Source organism: Talpa europaea (assembly GCF_964194135.1).
Source record: "Talpa europaea genome assembly, chromosome: 10".
In the NCBI taxonomy this organism is placed as follows: Eukaryota; Metazoa; Chordata; class Mammalia; order Eulipotyphla; family Talpidae; genus Talpa; species Talpa europaea.
Window position 1 is genome coordinate 11,417,419 of NC_140077.1, and position 20,493 is coordinate 11,437,911.

Below are 20,493 nucleotides of genomic sequence, written 5' to 3' on the forward strand. Positions count from 1 at the left end.
CATTAAGTTTCACCCATTTACAGGACCACCCAACAGCCCCTAGAATGGTTCTAGCTCCTGTGGAGAACACAGGGAACCACACCTCTTCAAAACCCTGAGTGACAACTCCTTCTATTTATTTGGCTTCTCTTCTATCATCTATGTAAGTCAATTACTCTATTAAGTTCCTTCTACTGAAACACCAAGAATGGGCCTGTTTTCCTACATGGATCCTGACTCATACATATTTGAATCCTTACATTTCTCCCTGTTCCCCCAACTTATCTGGGAATTTGTGCATGAGACGCTTCCCGAAGTCAACAAAAAAAGGACTCAAATCACACTCAATAACCACCTTTTGCACTACAGGTAAACACAAGCTATTTTCTGTCAAGCCCTGGTGTTCCTTGCCTGGTACGAATATGACTCTGAAACTGTATTCCATTGTCATCACCAATCACGGTGGACACCACAAAGAGTCATCTGCAGAGGTTATGTTTGTTGTAGTAAGTGGGACAACAAGGAGAAGGAAATACAAGAAAATTATAACATCATCAAACATACAACTTGTTAAAAAAAAAAAAAGACTAAAACCCAAACACACAAAGCACCATGAAGTTTTTTTCCTTGTTGAATCAACACATTTCCCTAAAATTAAAACCTAAATAAATTCATTCGTGAGCTCCACTTCAATTTTGAACACCTTAGCATTACCAGATATTTCCTAAAAGTCTGATTTGTCTACAAATGATCCGTTGATTCTCAGCAGCCGTGCTTCAAGCGGTTACTTGTGGAAGTAGAGCTCCTTGGTGAGCATGGAGACGATACATGGGATCTGCTTCTTCTCACTCATGTCTGGGTTGTCGGTCCTGGACTGGTAGTCCCTGGCCACTGTGTAGTTGACCCTGGTTAGCATTTGCATGAGCTCCAGGCTTTTCCCGTGTTCGTTCAGGACTTTGCAGAGGGCCTGTATGAACCAGGAGCCAGTTCCTGGGCTCCGCCATGAGTAGTAGCCTTCAATGGGAGAGAAGACAGACAAGGACCAGCTGACTCATGACCAGAACAAGCTCTGGATTGAAATCATCCACCCTATTCTGCCTGCAGGTTGAGAACTAAGCTGATAGGCTTGAAAGCAAACCTCTCAGACTTACAGGGCTTTGTGGAGACATTCCTTAAAACTTGTGAAGTCAACATTGTCAGAAAATACATCTGTAGATCTGACCAGAGTTGTTTTTCCAAACACACTGCATCTTTCTTTATAACCAATACCTCTGTGTCTAGTATTTGATAAGGAGCTACTGTAGCTGGGAGGATTCTTACTCGGTGATGGGATTTGTGCAAAACACAGGAGGGATTTTCATTCAACTGACTCAGGCTTAGTAGGAACGACCTTAGTAAAAACGAGCAGGCCTGCTTGTGCCTAGTATGCTGGGGGGCCAGTTTACAGGTCGAGTGTAAAGGAATCCAGGGCTTAGCCATAACTCCACTGTGACCCGAAATCTCTGCCTGACCTTGACGCGTTACTTAAACTCAATTTTTTTTTCCCACCTGTAAAATTAGGACAGTAAAAACACCTTTCCCGACTACCAATTATTACAAGGATGAGATGTGGTAAAAGGCATAAAAACACCATACATTGCAAAAGGTTATAGAAAGATTTCTCTGTATGATTTCCAATAATATTAACAGTGAGATAATCCAGCTTTCTCAAAGCAGACACACTCCGCATCAGGCACCCTGATGGCCCAGAGATCCAGGCCCTGACCCTGCACCTGTGAGCATGTTCCCCGATGAGGCAAAAGGGACTTTGTAGATGTGGCCCAGGCAATGGGAAGGAGATGGGAGGTTGTTCTGGATTACCCAGCCGACCCACAGTAATCCTAGGAGTCCTTAAAAGAGGAGAGTCTTTCCCAACTGTGGTCTGGAGATCTGCACCCACGGAAGGGGTCAGAGATGTGAAGCTGCTGACTTTAAATGGAGGGAGGTGGCCACCAGCCCATGAAGGCAGAGGGGTCAAACACAGTGCTGAAGCCAAGGATGTGGACTTCCCCACATCCTCTGAAGGAAGGGAGCCTGGAAACCCATTTGGAAGTCTGACCTCCAGGAGGGCGAGCTAATGGACTTGTGGTTTAAGTTACTAATTGGGGTTGTTAAGACAGTCCCCAGCCTGCGTGTGGGCGGTGGAACTGTGAGACACAGAGCAGAGCAGACAGCGGGGCTGATACCTGGAGCGGTGGAATAGGCGAAGAGAAAGTCAGCTTCAACTGGGACCTTGTAGTGCTGCTGAGCATCCGTTTCATTGACAAACCCTGAATCGGCCTGGATGCCGTGGTCCAGCTCCGTCCCCCGGCAAGCCTAAGTGTCAAAGCAGAGGTCACGCCATGGAGCCGGGAACAGAAATGTGTGTGCTGCTCACACACATGTGAGCACAGAGCCCCCAAAATGGTGCCTGCCATTTTCTAGCAGCTCAGGGATAATCTGATGAATGAATCTGTGCCAATTTACTAGGTGATGCAGGTAAGTCTTGAAGCATCTTAAAACCCTTGTAATCTGTTATCTGGTGCAAATGCAGAGCCAAGCATTTACAGAGAAACCCAAAGCCCAGAACTGCATACCCATATGCAAGTCACTTGCACTCCCCTCCCATTTGCAATTGTATTGGCTTTGAAAAGTGATGGATTACCTGAATGAAGAAGAGCTTGGGTTTCTCTAAGAGGGTTTTGCATCTATCTCCTCTGAAAGGGGCTGCCAACTCCTTTATTGATGTCAAGCCATCAGTTCCATAAATTAAACCTTCATCTTCTCCATGGCTCAGTAAGATGCAGGCGAAGCAGGCTGAATTTTTGTGGTCCTGTTCAGAAACTGCAAGCCAGAGATGTGGAAAATCTACACCCTGCGGGAGCTCAGCTGTAATATCCCCTGCCAGTCTGGAAGCTGACACTGACTCTGGGAGGGAATGGGAGGGGGTTGGAGGAGTACCCCTCTGGAGAGAAGGCAGACCCGTGGGAAGAAGTTAGAAAGGGAGAGTTCTAGAATTCGTGTGGAGGTGCGGGATGGGTTCAGATGCTGGGAGGCAACACGCTGGCATGCTCTGAGCTTGGCTCTGCTGTCTGGCAGGTGTGACACAGGGTGACTGAGGCCTGTGTGTCTTGCTCTGCTGTATGTACTTGCCTTGGAACCCAGTACCTATGAAATGGGATACTATTTGCACGGGGGCCCGGCACGCATCACACAAGTATTGATAAAGAAAACAGAATTTTGTGCTGAATGAAGCAAGCCAGTCACTAAAGGATAAACTCTTTATGATCCCAGTCTCTGAGGCAGCCTTTCATGGTCAAGGTCACAGGGGCAGACAGGAGAGTGGAGGCGGCCAGGGGTGGGGAAGGGGAACTGGGCCTCTTGAGTTTAAAAGGGACAGAGTTTCAGTTCTGTAAGATGAAGAAAGCTCTGGAGTCGGACTATGGGGAAATGGCCACACAAAGCCCGAATGTTCTTAATGTCGTGAAGCTGTGCGTGTGAAGGCTAAGGTGGTACACCTGGCGTTCTGTGATGTGACTGCCATTTAAAAGGTAAAACATAAAATTATAAAGGAAAGAATTTCACAAAAATTCCAGCCAATGCCAGACTGGCTGTTGCTTTGGATCCTGAGGAGAGGAACCATGAAGGGCTTCATGGTCGGTTCAGTTCAAACTCATCTAAGGTCTGGGATTCTTTCTAACTAGCTGGCAAGCTGCTCACGGGTATAACCCTCCCTTCTTCTTCTCTTGATCAATGATGGCGTGAAGTAAGACACAGAAGTCTGTGAGCACCTACTATGTGCCGACAGACATCTGGACACTTTGTGTGAGTTCTCTTATTTATTTATTTATTTAATTTATTTTTTTTGTGGGACCCTCGCCGGCGGCCAGGGATCGAACCGGCATTGCAGAGGCTGCGGGCAGCTTCACAACCCAGCGCTCAACCGCTGCGCCACCAGGGGAGGCCCGAGTTCTCTTATTAAATCCCTGCAAGAGCCCCTTAAAGAAGGCCTCATTTATCTTTGTGTCACTGATAACAGTTAGAATCTTGGAGAGTCCCTTGACTTTGCCCAAAGGGCACGTGGGAGCCTTGGAGCCAGGTGAGCCCGGTGTGGCCCCTCCCATTCCAGTCACTGTGGCACCTTTGCATCTACCTGTACGAGGATTCTGGGTTGGTTCTGCCAACAGAAGTCCAAGATGCTGGAATTCTTTTACCGCATAGTTTATGTTCAGATCAGACAAATTATGACAGAGCTAGAAAGTGTGAGTTTTGCCTTCACTGGAACTGTTTGCAGGGACAGTCATGAAAAACAGCCACTTGACTATTGTTATAGGACGAGTGAGAATTCCGTGCTGGTGACATGCACAGGCATGGACTGGATGACTCACTTTTTCTAAGAACAGTGACTCCAGCTGAGGCATGTGCTTCCATCGGCCCACTGCACTTCTCAAAGCCGGCTGGCTCGCCACTCCTCACCCCAACCCCAGGACACAGGAGGCGCAAGTATCAGGCAGGACCCACACTGAAGCTGACCTGCCTGCGTGGCCAGTGTCAGAGCTTGCAGGGACCCAAAGCTGGACCCCTGGCTCCCAGTCTGCTCCACCAGGTGACCCCTCAGGGTACTGAAGGTCAGGCCTCAAGGTTCATGTTTGAAGAAATTTGGAAAAGACAAGAGAATGGATGGATGAGATGGACTGATAACCAAAGTGACGGGTTTCTGAGGTTAGAAGGATGGTGGGAGAACAGGTCAGGGGTAAGTGAGGGGGAGGGGAAGACAAGCAACTCAAACAACTATTTAATGAAAAATTTAAAAATGGGTTAAATGTGATTATCTTTCACTCAATTCTGTGTGTGCTTGGCGGCACAATTCGCTTAGCTAGTGTGGATTCCAAGAGCAGCAGAAAGTGCAGGAAATTTGGTGGCCCGGATGTACTGATTTTGGAAAGCCAGCCCTGGTGCTTTAGTTATGGGACTCTAGGAGAGCTATATGAGTTCTTGGAACTTTAGTTTTCTTTTCTGTAACCTGATTCCCACCTACAGGATGAAAGGATTCTCTCTGGGTCAAGCTTCCCAGGATGTCAACCTCAATTTATCCCCCACTGGGGAAAGGCCTTACTTGCCTAATCCTTTGTCCTCATCACTGGATATTAGTACCTGCCATGGATTTATTGAAAAATAGAGGAGGGAAAAAAAGGCAAAAATGTCTGCCTGGTTTTTAAATGATGAGAAAGGCTATTGGAAGAGAGGGTGACATTCCTTTTCTAGCAGTTTATTGAAGAGCAGCTATGATTTGACTGTGGGTCTTGTCTGATGAGTTAGTAGGGTATTACTTTCAAATGCTTGCTCTAAAAGCCAGAATACCCAGATGGTGTCCAGTAGTAGTGTGGTGTAATAGAAAATACTATTGTTCTGGAATCAGGAAACCATGACTTGAGTTTTGGTTTTGTCCTTGCTAACTGTGCCTTCGGTAAATTTTCCTTATCCTCTCAAAAGCTCCGTCCTGTGTTTATAAAACAGGCAGCGCTTGTGTTCAAGGCCTAATGAAATGGTTTTGTGAACGTGCTGTATCAAAAATAGACGGTGTTGCTGAAGGCTATGGGGATGACTATTTCTCCATCGTCCACTAAGGAAAATTGGCCAAAACTGTTCTAAACAGAACAGATATAGAAAAATACAGATTTGTTACTTCCCTATGATTGAGTCTTTTGAAACTGAGAAGATTCTGTAGATACAGAACCTATTTCCTTTGCTGTCATATAAGCTGCCTTCATCTTTTTAGGGAAAAGTTAAGTTTTTTTTTAGGGAAAGCTAAGTTTCCTGAAAGAGACCTGCTGGCCCCAGAGGTAGACACGGAGTGGCCAGGAGGAAGACAGGCTTCCCACACTGAAATCCCTGGGGCCATCAAAGGTGTCCTGCCAGCATCAGCCTGGCCCATCCCTCTCAGGAGCAGGGGGCAGGAAGACATGTAGGGGCGGAGGAAGAGGAGACTCACCTTCCTTCAGCACAGCTTCCATTTTGGCACGGGAGCAGTCATTATGGACAGTCACATCAAAACCCAGGTTTCGGAAGCACTTCAGAAGGGCCTCAGCATCTCTGTCCGTTCCAGTTCGGCAGCCCATTTCTGAGGGAATCACATGAGAGGTCAACATGAGTATCCCCTGCTGCCTGCTAGGAGCTGGTGTGCACAGGTCAGGAGCTCCCGGATGCACGGTGAGCAACTGAAAACAAATTCAAAGGAGTTGATAACTCAGTCCCCTCTCAAGGGTGAGCCTCAGTGTGGTCACTTGCAGCTCCAGTCAAGATCAAACAGCAATCTGGTCTTGGCCTCTGGTCCCTGTTTCACAGCAGCTAATGCACATGGCGGCCTCTCAGACTGAACATTCCCAAGTCCCTGCATGCCCTTCTCCTGGACTCAGTGAAAAACATCCTTGGAAGGGCATCTGCCACAGCATAGGGACACAGCACTTCTCCTATGAATGTCTAATATAAGCCCAATGTAAGTTCAAGAAACTGGCAGGGAGCAGGCCACACACCTACCTGTGCAACTGTCAAAATTCTTGTTGTTTATGATGATGCACATGCCCATCTTCTCAAAATCCATGTTATACTGACATGAAGTCTGTTGGTCCTGGGATTTCTTGATGGACGTCCTAGAGTCACTCTTTCTTTTCTTACTGGGAAAATATAAAACCAGGTAAGGACTTAGAAGATGTCTGGCCAGCAATGGTCTCTTGATTTTACTATTTGCATGAGAGGGGAGCCCAGGAGAGTGGCAATATATTAGAAAAAAAGACCAGGGATGGACAGATGTCTCTGCGTAGTTGTCATATTTAAAAGGAATGTGCTCTCCTTTGCAATTTCATCAAATGCTAGAGACAGACTGAAGTTGCAATACAATCCCAGCACACACCCACCATAGTTGCTACCATGGGCTGGTGATCACGGTCAGACCCAGAGTCACCATGCACTGCTGGAGCCTATTTGTACATCCAACAAGAAACAATGCCCATCTCCCATCCTGGACTTCAACTTATCCCAGGACAGAGTGACTCCATTTTGACGCCCCCCCCAAAAGCAACACTATTTACCAAAGACCCCACACATGTGGACAACATTATTATTTAATGACAGTCCCAAACAGCAAATAATCCGAGTGTCCATTTACAGTAGAATAGCTAAATTATTGAATATTCATGTAATGCAATTCCATGTAACAATGTGAATGAAACTTCGACAACACTAACCCACACTCGTGACTTTCACACACAGACTGTTGGGTCAAAGATCACATATATGAAACCCTGCACTTTCATGAAGTTCAGTAAACTCACACCTGATATTAAAAGTCAGGGTGATGGTCCCTATGGTGGGAGGGTGGGTGGCTGGGAGGGGCGTAAGGACATTCTCAGAGGGTGGTCATATTTCATTTCTTGATATGAGTATAGTACGTAAGTACGTCAGTTTGTGAAAACTCAAGTATGTGCAGTTTTCTGTAGACATGTTATAATTCAGTTATAATTATAATTCAATTATATTTATATTACAAGGGAAAGAAAGTAATGATGATCTAAAACAGAAGGTAGGCCCCTTCCAATTTCTAGGCACTGACCATCCAGTTTATCGAAAGTCTTGTATATAGGTATGGAGGCGGGCATTACTGAGAGAGCAGAGGGAAAAAATATCAAAAAAACTGGGAAGCAGCCTTGCTAGTCATCCACCTGACTGTAAGCCCCATGAGCAAAGAGATTTTTTATCTGTCTAAAAATATCACTCAATCCCCAATACCTAGAATGTCTGGTTTATATGTTGCTCAATGAGTATTTGTTATAAACTACACACCAAAATCCCTTATGAATGCAGGTGCAAAAATTCCTTTTTTATTATTTATATTTTCTTACAACATTGTTCTCCCCTCAGTTGTAGTCCCTGAAGCTCTCCCACCACCACAGCACCTGGGATCCATCACCATATTCCCTTGTTCTCTTCCCTTCCTTCTTTTAAACTCTCTCCCTCCCCTTGCCTTGCTAATTGCCTCATCTATGGTCAGCTTAGATACAAAAATTCTTAGCAAAATATTAGTATCTATCAATAGTACTAGACACCATGTCCAAGCAAGACTGAGCTCAGGAGTACAAGGCTGGTTTAATATCCCCAAATCAGCTACTGTAATGCAGCTTATTAATAAAGGAAAAAACCATACAACCAACTAAACTGATGCAGAAAAAGCATATGGCAAAACCCAACACCCTGTTATGATCAAAACACAAAATAAACTAGGATTACAATCAATCTGAAAAGGGCATCGGTGATAAACTCACTGCTCCAGTCATACTTAATGGCAAAAACGCTTCTCCCCAAGAGCAGGGGAAAGTCAATTATGTCCACTCTTGCCAATTCTATTAAGTGTAGTTGAGAGGGTCTAGTGGGGGTAATGAGGTTTAAAAAAAATTGTTATATGATTGAATAAATCAGATCTTATGATCTCACTTTGTGGATAAGGAGACTGAGGTCCACAGAGGCAGAAGTTGTCTATGTCATCCAGGTAGCAGGACCAGCATCTGGACTAGACTCCCTGTAGGGGTGCTGAGTCCTCTGCTCTTGAGTATTCACTAGAGTGATTCTTCCTACATCCTCCCAGGGTGCTCATCCAAAGTAAAAGTGGAAGAAAAGTGAAAAGGAAACAAAGCTCATTACCTGGCAAACTTGAGTCCAAGGGCATTTTACTCTTGAGTTTTTGTTAGGTCTTATCTGCTAGAGTCTCTCAATCTCTGAAAGGATGTGTCTGTCCCCCTCCTGCCTTGGTCCAGAGTACACATCAGCTCTACAGGTTGAAACTTTGGTTTCCTATGGCTAATTTTCAACTTTGCTATGACATGATTCCCCGTGTTTACAAGGCCCAATTTCTTCCCTGATATCATTTTATTTTTAAAAGACAAACACCCTGAATCTGTTCTCGTACCTTCTGGACACCGCTCCCTGCCTTTGTTTCCTGTCAGGATTTTTCTTCACATTCCTTCCCCCAGAGGGGCAGCTCAAAAGAGAACTTGGGGTAGGGGTCTGCACCCATTGCCCGTGTGGGCTGGGCTGGGGGGGGTCACTGCCCTTCACTGGCATCAACTTCCTATTCTGGAGCCTCTGCCTGGTCACACATGACAGTGAAGGCTGCTGCACACCTCAGCTGTGTCTAGGCCCACTGCCGTGTGTGGCAGGTGCATTCCCTGAGGGAAATGCTGCCCAGGCCTGGAGATGGGAGACTGGGCGGCAGCAGGTGCCTTCTCCCATGGAGTGTCCCCACTCCCAAGTCTCCTTCAAAGCTCAGCGAAGACAAAGGTCAATGAGTGTCTGCATTGCTCAAGGACATGGCGTAAGGAGTAAGATTTATTTCCTTATTGCCACCTTGTCCATATCCCTGCTGAAGCGACCCTGTGCACATTAAAATATCTTTGCAGTCTTTTGAAAGACGCAATCTCTGACCTTCCATAGAAGTTTCTGGGGCAGGTAGAAGGGGAACTATCATACCCATTTTATAGGTAATAATAAATGGTGCCTGGGATCCCACTTGCCTTTTCTCATTGACTCTGGACAGTCTTTAGCTAATTCAAGGCCACACAAAGTCCCTAATAAGAGAAATGTTAAATCTGGCAGGCTGAAGCCACAGTTTGTCTACTCAAGTCCTTTAAGGTACAAAATTCTTCTATCTTCTGCAATACAGGCTTATTTTAAATCTGAAAATACAACAATATCTGAATAACCAAGCTGCAATGATTTTCGGGCTGCATTAGCCCATCCTCAATGATAAGCAAAACAAAACTGGCAAGAATCTTTTATAAGAAAAACAGGCTCCAATGTAAGATGCATGTAAAAGAAAAGGACTCTGTGTCTATCGAGTTAGAATTTATAAAATTACTGGTTAAAAAAAATGGAACGCAACAGGGGAATAAATACACACTTGAAAGAAAATACTTTTCGTGGATATAAAAAGTAGTTTAACTTTGAATATGAAATGTGATTCTTATCTCAGCGAAGTACAGTTTCCCTTACCTGTCCTGCCCCTAAATAGAGCTCTTCTTTCTCAAGATGAACTAAATATTTGCTTTCTCTTTCTGGATTTGAGTCTGTCAATATTAATTTTCCTTCTAACCAAAATAGCTTTTTGTTACACCCAGGTCTTCTGAGGTCACAGATGCATGTCAGAGAGCGATTATTAATTCAATCCCATTGAATTCACCTTCCTAAGAGGGGCCGGCCTGGGGAAACTCCATCTGTGCTTTAACTGTGGGGAAGCAAAAACCCGAAGATCAGCTTAAAGCATGTGATGTGAGAGACAAATAAAAGGAGGAAGTGACTGTAGAGAAGGCATCAGGCAGAAAGCAGTGTGTGTGTGTGTGTGTGTGTGTGTGTGTGAAGTGGAGTAAAATCTATTGCACAGACACATCTTCTACAAGAATGAGCAAGGGAGAGGCGAGAGTCTCTCCTAATAGCTGTGGAACTTCGAAGCCCCTTCTCCCAGCAATGGTCTCCCTCTTACCCCATTCTCTCTCCCTTTGTGGCTACTGTGAGCCGGTGCCACTGCTTCCGTTTTGCCAATTCTTACTGCCAGGTTGCTGCAGAGATTAAGTACAGCCTCACCTTAAGAAAGAAGGATTGCTCTGAGCAGCAACTATTTCTTTTTTTTTTAAAGATTTGTTTATTTATGCATACAAGAGCTGGGGTACAGGCCAGACGGTTGGAGAGGATTCACCAGAGACCGAATGGGGAGCAGAATAGGAAGACTGACTGAAATACACTGCAGAGGGTGAGACAGGAGAGGTCTGCTGCGCCATGTGGGTCAGCTCCCTAGCCAGGGATCCAACTCATGCTTGCAGTAGTTGCAGATAGCTTCATAACGCTGACACTTAATCCCTTGAGCCACCAGGGAGGCCCCGCAACTACTTTAAAGTAGCCCATTGCTGCTGATTCTGCAGAAACATAGGACAATTGCTGTTTGAGTATTTCTTTTGCATGTGACACCAAATACTACAAGTTGGCACCCTCCTCCACCATGAATTGGAAAACAGAACTTTCTTATTTGATATGATTTGATGGGTTATTGTTGGGCAGGGGACTGCTATTACCACTCATTTATATGGAAGATATTTTAAGGACTTCCTGGCCCAAAAAATAACCCACCAAATCACACCTGATAGGAATGCTCTACTTTCGGATAGCGGGAGAAACCTGTATTTGGAAACTTTTGTGGACTGACAGACAAGTTTTCCCTTTTGCCCCCACCTCTCTCATTTCTAGTTAAAACCTTAATGGCACGTCTCAGTGAAAAACTGGGCCGGCAGACATAAGCTTATCCAAAAAAGTGACCTACTCCCACCGTGACCAACAAGTCAGGTACAACGTGCAGTTCATGGCCACTTCCCAGTGGGACCATAGGAGGGGGGTGTCTTTTAATCAAATCACACAATCTTGTGAAAGAACAGAAGCTCTCCAGGTGCTGATGTGGGGTGATTTCCAATGAGTAGTGTTAGGTATGGAACAAAACAAAGGAGCAGAACAATAAGAACAGGGGCTTCCTTGTAGAGGGAAAATGAGGGGCAAATCTAGTATTTTTATATTTGCTTGTATCTGCATAAAGAAACTCTTAAAGGATTCCAGTGCTGGACTGCCTGGGTTGAATCCCTGAGCTACCCAACTACACCTGAAGGATGCAGGCAAATTACTTGATCGTTCTGTACTTCAGTCTCCTCTCATGTAAAAACAGACAAAAGGACAATATCTGCCAGAGTTTTGCACGCAATTTAATATTCACAAAGCACTCAGAACAGCATGTGGCATGTAGTATGTGGTCAATAAATGTCATTATCATGACCAATGTTATATAGTGAGTATCTTTAAAAGTGATTGTCTATTTTATGGGAGACAAGAAGCAGAGGGAGAGTTTTGACTGTATCCCTTTTTTAGGCTAAAATAAAAACAACTGTTTAATTGTTTAAAATCATTTACTGCAAACAGACTTCAAGATCTGGCCTATTTTGAAGATTTCTGTATTCATCCAATTTGTGCTTATTGTTGTGAGGGCTCCCTGGATACTGAATTTCTCTGTTTCCCACTGTGATTTTAGCCCTCTCCCCAGCGTTTTGAACTGCTTCCTCCTGTATGTACCCACAACAACAGTAATAAGAATAGAGTTATAATAAGCACACCATGTTCTGATCAGTGATGGCTTTCTAAATATTGTCTCATGTTACCTGTAGGCATTATCCCACTTCATAGTGGGATATGAGGCATTAATCCCACTTCATAGAGGATGATTAATCAGCTCACACAACAGCACAAAGCTAGATGGGATAGAGTCTAGGCTTGTCCTGGGACCTGACACCAACCCCCGTCCCTCTGCTAGAATACAGAGTCCTGGGCCTCACCCTAATACAGGCAATCAGAGTCTCAGGCCAGGTGTAGGCTCTACATGCAAATGCTCACACCGTCTGAAGTTTGAGGGCCTCAGCACCAACCTGGCAGCCCAGTACCTGGGTCCTCTGGGGTGCAGACCTGCCATCTTCGCCCTTGTGTCCAGCTCTGTGTCTACTTCCAGAGCTCTGGAAAGAGTGGTGCCCAGCCACTCCCATTCCTGGGCAGGGTGGATGCCACCAGCTTACCCTGCCCTATCAAGCCCCACTTTCTACATGGCTGTAGACTTTGGGCCCCTTGGCTCTTAGCCAGAAGGTCAAACAGAATGTGTTTTGGAAAACTTGGTGTAGGGTAAGGTAAAAGTATCAGGCTTTTCTGCCCTCCCACCATTAGGATGGATGACGGAACCCTGAATGCATGCCTGATGGCAGGCACCTGGAGTAGGGTGTGGGCATATGTAGATGGGATTCACCTGGGCTAAGACTGGGCTTTTAAGGGCGGCATCACAGGGACGCCAGCAGAAGAGAAGCAGTAGAAGAAAAGAAGCAGTAGAAGCAGAGAAGCAGAGAAGCAGAGAAGCAGAGAAGCAGAAGCAGAACCACGAGAGAGCGGAGCAGCAGAGATCACCAGAGAGCCCAGAGAGAGTGAAGACTTGCTAGGGGCCGAGCACCCCTGCCTGCTGTATACCTGGTAAGTCCCAATAAAAACCTGCAAAAGCCACTGAGGGCTTCAGGACTCTCTCCTCCTTTACCCCATCTGCATGGGATCATAGAAAACCTGTACAGTGTCCTGTCCTGCCCCCTATACTTGGCCTCTGGAACATGCTGGGAACAGGGAATAGGTAAATCTCACATGTGAGATTTACAACTCTCCATGAAATCTTCAAGGTCTCTCAGCCGGGACTGCTGGGCTGAACATTAAATGGAAATTACTCTAACAACACAATCAAATGCTTCTAGGGAATGTTGCTTGTAATGCCATACCATGCCATCCTCTTGCCTGCACAACCTCTGGTGAGTTCCTGGCACAGTCTGGGTGGAGCTGGAACTCACTATCAGCACAGTTGGGGGAGGTGAGCTTGTGATCAGAGTTACCGCCTGGTTGTAAATCAATTGCTTGAACCAAGTTGACCAGATAAACAACTGCTATTGGACAGAAGCAAGGGCCTCAAGGACTCCAGAGAGACTGTACTAATTAATTAGCCAACTGCAGAGAAATGGCCCCGGTCCACAGCTGGTCAGGCATGTCCCTTGGGGGCCGAGAGCCAGAGAGGGAGTAAGAAGGGTCTAAGAAGCTTTCAAAGAGCCAGATTAGAAGCCTCTTCAGCTGACAATCATCCCCAGGATAAGATTATCTAAAAGTGGCTATTCCTGTCGTCCCAGGTTGATATGACCTTTTTCAGAAGATGCCAGAAACTGCAAACTATTGGCTCAGACCCCAACTAGGATGTGGGCACCCTGGGCCTCTCTCAAGTCCAGCACAATGGAAACAAGCCTTTCTCCTGATTCTGACAAATGGGACAAACAGACGGTGGAGGACCCACTTCAGAGATTCCCTAAATCACCAGCAACAAACATTGTTAGTATGTTTATAGTGTTTCATGCTTTCCAAAGCGTGTCAGTAATAATCATCCCATCTGTTCTGCAAAGAACCAACGAGAGGCACGGAAAGACGGCCAATGACAGTTAGCCAGGATATTTTTAAAGTCAAATTCCCATTCTAAGCGCCTCCTCTCCCGTCACCCTCCCTCTCTTTGCTAATTCTCTGCTGATAAATCTAATCCTTATCTTGAACTTTTTGCATTCTGAACTTTTTATACTTTACATTAGGGCCAAGATTATAATGCGGAGAAGAAACACAGGATTTTTGTTTTGGAACCTGCTGTTAAGTGCAAGGCTCATGATAAACCTGACTACTGGATTCAAAGTTTGAAATCCTCTTAAAAGCTCATGGGTTCCACAATTAAGCGCAGATTTAAAAAAATAAGTCAGGCCACAAAATTACTGTGCTGAGGGCCAGGTAAGCAAGACCCAGACAGCGCTGACTCCCTGGGATGAGCACTAAAGTGGAATAAAGTAAAATGCAAGGGCAGTTAGGGTGCGAGGCAGGATGGCGCTAACAACGCCCGTACCCACCCTGACTGTCTCTAGGTGTGTTACATTTCTTCATTGAATTCATTTCCCAGAGGCTTTTCGACAAGCACAAATCTCTGGTCGGAACACAGGAAATACCAGCATTGGTTATCAGGAAGGAACTGGCTTATCCTCACTTCTTAGGTAGTGTCATTTCTTGACCTCCGATTTCACACTTCAGGCCAACTCAGTCATTTCAACAAAGTCAAGAGGCCAAAAAAAACCAACCACCAATCTCTGAGGATTATTTATATAAAAAGATCATCTTGAAGAGCCTACAGTAACTCATTATAACCAGAAAACATCATAGGATAAAAATACTCTGCTTACTTTACAAAGATGTGAAAAAGCTGAGAAAGAACAGGATGAAATTTTACAATCCACTCTGGGTGCAAGTATAATTTTCCCCCATCACCAGAGTAGATAAATACAGGGCTCATCCTCTACATATTCCCTTGGCTGCCTGGAACGTGAATTATACCTTTCTATATTTGGAAGGGAATACAAGCACGCAAACCTGTTCTTATTTATTTTCTGAAGCATCTCTGTGAACAGGGATCCCAGCAGCTCTCTGTGTGCAGACATTCATCAGTGTGGTCGCCAGGCACACACTTCCCCAGGGCTGTTCCATTTGGAACTAGATTTCTGGTTTTCATAGCTGCCTTGTCTAAATATTTGGGGGCGATTCATTCATGGCTTCTATATTTCAACAGAGGGCATCCCCAAGAATCCTAACCCACCATGGCACAGAGCACGAGCAGGAAGGGGTGAAGGAGGTACCTCCTGACTCCTTGGGAAAGCTCTCCCTTTTACATCACAACTAGGCTTCACCCTGCAAGGACGGGCAGCAAGTGTCCGACTTCCCTGTAAAAGTAAAAACTCAACATGCCTGGAGTTCAGCAGGAGACAGACACTGGCACCTGCCGCGGGCACTGCAGGCCTGTGACTCAATCAGCAATAGGCTGCATGCTGGAGTTTTCTATAGGACCAGACTCCCAGGGCCCTGCAAGTCAGGCCTCTCCCTTCTCGGCTGACCAGCAGAAACGTCCAGGCCCCACAGAGCTGCAGCCCTCCAGGGAAAAAGCCACTTACAATGAACATGGAGTCCAAAGGGAAAAAAAAATAAACACAACTCAAATCTGTACAAAGATGCAGCAGAGTGCACTATCTCTAAGAAAAAAACAGAAAAATGGCTTAAGCAAGAGAGGGCTTAAAAGCAATAGAATAAAAAACTACATGGTGATTCTGAAGTGATGAGCATGCAAATGGGGGTGACCCGCCCAAGTGCCAGATTTACAAAAGGGGGCCAGGTGGCACAGACAGGAATCACAGGATCTGTCAAATTATCTGTAAGTAAATGAACAAAAAAAGGAAGTGAGTCTGCAGTGAACCGAAGTGGTCAAATTCATGAGGCTATTTTTTCCTTATAAAGGCACCACAGGTAGTAATAAAAATGAAACAAGACGAGAGAGGTGTACCAAACACCTTAATTTCTCAACAAGGTACATAAACATTTCTCAATGACCTTGAATAAAGTGAGTGATACAGGAATTACTACTCTTGCCCTCCCACCTCCAAAAGCAATGAGGAAAATGGGATGAAATTTTCCTCCAATTTGGATGAAAAATTCAAACACTGATCTGGCCCATGGCTCAGCAATGCTATTCTCAGTCTCCAGGTTCAGGGTCACATCAGTGAAAGGCATGAAGCTGGTGAGGTGTAGTTACAGCACCTGCTACTCTGGGCCAACCTCCTCATCCTTTGCCAGCTTCAAGTTTGCAGATGGGACAGGAAACTGACCCTGCACATTTCTCTGAAACTCGGTTTGCAAAAATCCTTTAGACTGAGAAAAAAAGTCAGCTCACAAAAGCCTAAGGAGAAGATCCCCTTCCCTGCTATGTGTCAACCTATACATTTTCTTCTCTCCCCCCTAAAGAAAGGAATGGAAAGACCTCTAATAATAAAACTTGATAAATGACTGAAAAAAAAATCAGGCAAAATAAAGGACTGGATTCTCTTTAAATGACCTAAAAACCAAACGGAAGACATGTGATGTTGGTATGACGCTGCGGGCCCCAGGATTCAGAACAGTTAAGAGACGTGGGTCCGCATTCTTAGGAGACCACCTCATCCATCTTTTTCACATTCAGCTCAGCTGCTCACACACTCGCAGACACTTGCCAGGCCCAGAGCCCTGCTCACCTGGTCAGGTGACCCACACACGCCCCCTGCACATTCTTCACCTGTGACCACATGTTCCAAAGAAGAGACAGGCCCTCTGGCCACTGTACTTTTCTACAACTAGACTTGATTTTTCTATAGTAATAGCATTTTAAAACATGCTACTATGGAAACCTGATTGTCGGCCTCTCCTCCTCACGATTCTTTTAACCTTCAAGCTTATTTTTTCCTTCCTACTAGAAACACTGGAGCTTAAAATAACTGAAGGTTTTCTTTACATGAAGAAGCAACAGCACCAGGGTTTCCAGACCCTGGGAGCACAGTTTAGGGATGGCTAACTGCTCCTGAAATGTGCACTTGGCCCTTTTTTATCAGGAAGCTCCCTGCCAGCCTGGTTGGGATAGGTGAAAAGAAGCAGAAACGGAGCAAAAAGGATTAAATTGGCTGATCCATTTGGTCAAAGGAAAAAGCCCGCTCTGCGGGTAGATTAATGTGGCTGGACAGCTTGTTGAACAGTTGCAGTGGTCCTGGATGGAAAAGACACCTAGTTGGTGTACCCCAGTTCTTGTATGCATAAATAAATAAATCTTTAAAAAAAAAAAAAAGACACCAAGTTGGTCCAGGTCCTGCTGGGGGACTGTGGGTAGAGTACTTTACCTCTCTGGTCTTACTTTCCTTGATCATTGTGGAAAGGAACTGGATAAAAATACTTTTTTTTTGGCAACACAAATGCTCTAGCACTACCCTTTCTCATCAACTCCTGAAAAATAACTCCCTGTTGATGTTCAAAAAAGATTTGTATGAGACAGTGGGTGGACAAATTACCTTCGAAGGAGTCTTCAGTTCTGCCATTAGGGCTCTATTATGATATCTGTATGATTTCTTTCTCATCAGGCAGTTCAATAAATTCACAATTATTTTATTTCATTCACGACCAAGTGGACAGGAATCCCCATTATTCCATGGAGGAAAGACTCCAAAATGTCAGGTACCAGCTGCAGGACTCCACAGGGGAGGGAGCCCCGAGGTCAGGATCAGACCTAGGGCTCTCCACTCCCCAGGGCTACTGTTTTAAGGGGGCTCGTCACTGCTTCAAGTGCAGCATCTCATTTTTATGATTCTTCATAGACAATGCGGGTGACGAGCGTCACGGAATAGGGATGAATGCGCAGACTCCTCCACTCAAAGTCAGTGGCCTGGATGTGTTCTGATGCTTGTTGTTCCCCCCGCCACCCCGGGGACCCAGACCTGGCTCCTTTCAATCAACAGGTGTGAGAGAACAGCTTTCCCTTCATTTGGAAGATACTCTGGGGGGTGGTGGGGGTGGTGGTCAAGGTCTGCTTGTTTGCTTTTTTCCAATTCCAAAGCACTGCTGCTTCTGATTCCCACCCCCACAAAACCACAAAAGGCAGGCCTGGGCCTTTCTATAATTACACAAAGAACTCACTTTTTCATAGGGACCTGCTTACCTAGATTCTCTGCTGGTCGGGAAACCCTACGAGTTTCATCCAGAAGAAAGAAGCATAACCAAGCGGCATTTATGAAACTCGCAGGCAGGTCAAGGGCTGGGACAGATGATACACAGGAGAAAGCCCATGCGACCAGACCTAGTGCCCTCGAAAACAGGGAGTTTGTCCATTTTGAAAATGAACCTCTGTTCCTTTCCACTCAGGAACCAAAAGGATAAACAAGTGTCTCTGCGGGACACGCAGGGCTGTTCGCAGGCCAGGACTCCATCATGGATCTGGAGAAACTTGGGTTTGGAGTGTCTTTGCTACTTTGAGTTTACTTCCTTGAGCAGAGTTGAGAAAAGAGGCTCTGATTCCACAGCTGAAGTGTCCCTGGGAGAGAGCACCCTCCTGGCGGCAGGTGGACCTAGCCAGACCCCCCTCACCCCACCCAAGGGCTTCCGCCCACCTTCCCGGCATTCCCATGAGGCCTGGGCGCTGGCAGCCACACCTCTTCATGCCCTGAAGCCTTTTCTCTGAGAACTCGGGTTCTGGCTGGAGTCCAGCCTGGCTTCATCATTCTTTCCTCTCCCGACCTCCCACAGTTACGTCTGTACCCCACAGCTCAACAAATAGCTGTTTTCTGTAGCTGTGCCTGTATGTTCAATAAGAGTCTGAGTTTATATCCAGGGAGGGGCCATGTTAGTAACTTGGAGGGCAGGTTTCCTATGCCAGGTGCTACGGTTACCTTTACATAAAGAAGGATCCCTCCTCAAATTCACAAAGGACACCTGGTCTCATCCCACCAACTGTTCTACTATTTCCATACTTACTTTCTTTAAGTCATTTTCTTTAAAATGACAAATGTTGCTCTAATTTCAAATAGATATCTTGAATATTTTTTCTCTGTGATTTTTCTGTGTTTTACCGGTGTTCTTTAATAATCAGGAAATATTTCAATATTTTTTTTTTTTAAACAAAAGTAAATTAAAGAACAATCTGCATTGCTCAGGGTCTTAGGAAATGGACATAAAACAATGCTGTCCTGCCACCTCGTGGCCGGGAGGCAAACAAGCCAAGGAATCTGGAGATGCCTTGGAGGCACCCAGAGTCAGTGGGTCCAGCAGAGGGTTTGCAGGGGAAGAGGAGCAGACAGCATGGAGCATGCTCACCTATGGTAAGGGACGCCCAGCCAGAAGCCAGAAAGCACCAGGTGTGCACATATGTAAATACAGACACCTGGGTTGAGAAGCAGGGATGAAAGGGGAGATTCTCAGGGGCTAGGGCTACCTTGCTGCCTCCTTGCCTGGTGCTCTGCCTGTGAGTCTAGGCGCCTGATTCAGCAGCAAAGATCTGTCAAATCTACGGAGGGCTCCAGGATTCTCTTTGTGTGCCCCAATCAACAATGAACCTGTTGGGTCTGGGATGGTTGCACAATGGGTCCCTAATTCACTCCCTGCCCCTAAAGGCCTTCTTCCTGAGTTTTCCTCCTCACTGCAACTCAGGGGTTTATGTTTTGTTTTTGCAGGTAGAGCTGATCAAGTCATTCTATTGCATGAACTACTGACTTCCCTGTCCTCAGGGTCAATGACAAGCCCTTCAGTGTGACCTGCAAACAAGATCTTGGAAAGTCCGACCCTGTTCACTCCCCCATCTCTGCCATCACACCTCTGTCACCTGCCCCATGACTGCCTGCCTGCCTTCCCTACCAGAAGGTAAGCTCTTGGGGCCGGGCCCACTATGACTCATCAATCTGGTTCCCGCTGCAGCCTGAGGGCCTAACTCAGAACCTGGCCCATAAAGGTAACAACAGAGAAGTGGCTGAGAGCTTGGGAGAGGCAGATGAATGCAGTTTCATTCCAAGTGGAGGGCTCAGTACAAAAGACAATCTCTGCTGCTCATTAAATACCTAACATAGGAATGAAATAATACATTAGTGACCAAAAACGGCATCTCTAATTGAAAATTGGTGATACTCTAGTAAAAGGAACCTTCCATTTTACTGAAGTTTTTAAAAGAGGAATGAAAAACCTAAATTTTATGGGTAGTCACAAATCCTGATTGAATTTTATGTGATTTGACGGTCTCCCAGGTAGGTGGTCAGTGAACCATCTAACAGTTGGGCAGTCAGATGCCTAGTGATGGCAGAGAAAACAAGCAACTAACATTTCGCAATCTGGAAGAATAGACATGAATTACCATTTATTGTTGCTCACTATCATTTAATAATCAACAATCATGGCTTACAGTTCATGTTATTACAATAGGCAGCATAGAAAATGGAATCATTTTATATTTAATATAAATGAAATATAAAAAATTTAATATAAAATATA

The 20,493-nt window shown here is 45.4% G+C and overlaps 1 protein-coding gene across 1 annotated transcript in view; it reads right to left on the reverse strand.

Annotated features, from left to right (window-relative positions):
* Positions 1-763: 763 nt before the first annotated feature.
* The window catches only part of LOC311178177 (caspase-7-like), a gene marked incomplete at both ends in the record, with an annotated part of 28,052 nt that continues 8,322 nt past the window's right edge, over positions 764-20,493 (reverse strand). Inside the window, 5 exons of the mRNA XM_084244552.1 lie at positions 764-993; positions 2,205-2,334; positions 2,663-2,841; positions 5,990-6,118; positions 6,535-6,671. Of these exons, the coding sequence (XP_084100678.1) occupies positions 764-993; positions 2,205-2,334; positions 2,663-2,841; positions 5,990-6,118; positions 6,535-6,671 (805 nt within the window). The remainder of the gene's footprint in view (positions 994-2,204; positions 2,335-2,662; positions 2,842-5,989; positions 6,119-6,534; positions 6,672-20,493) is intronic.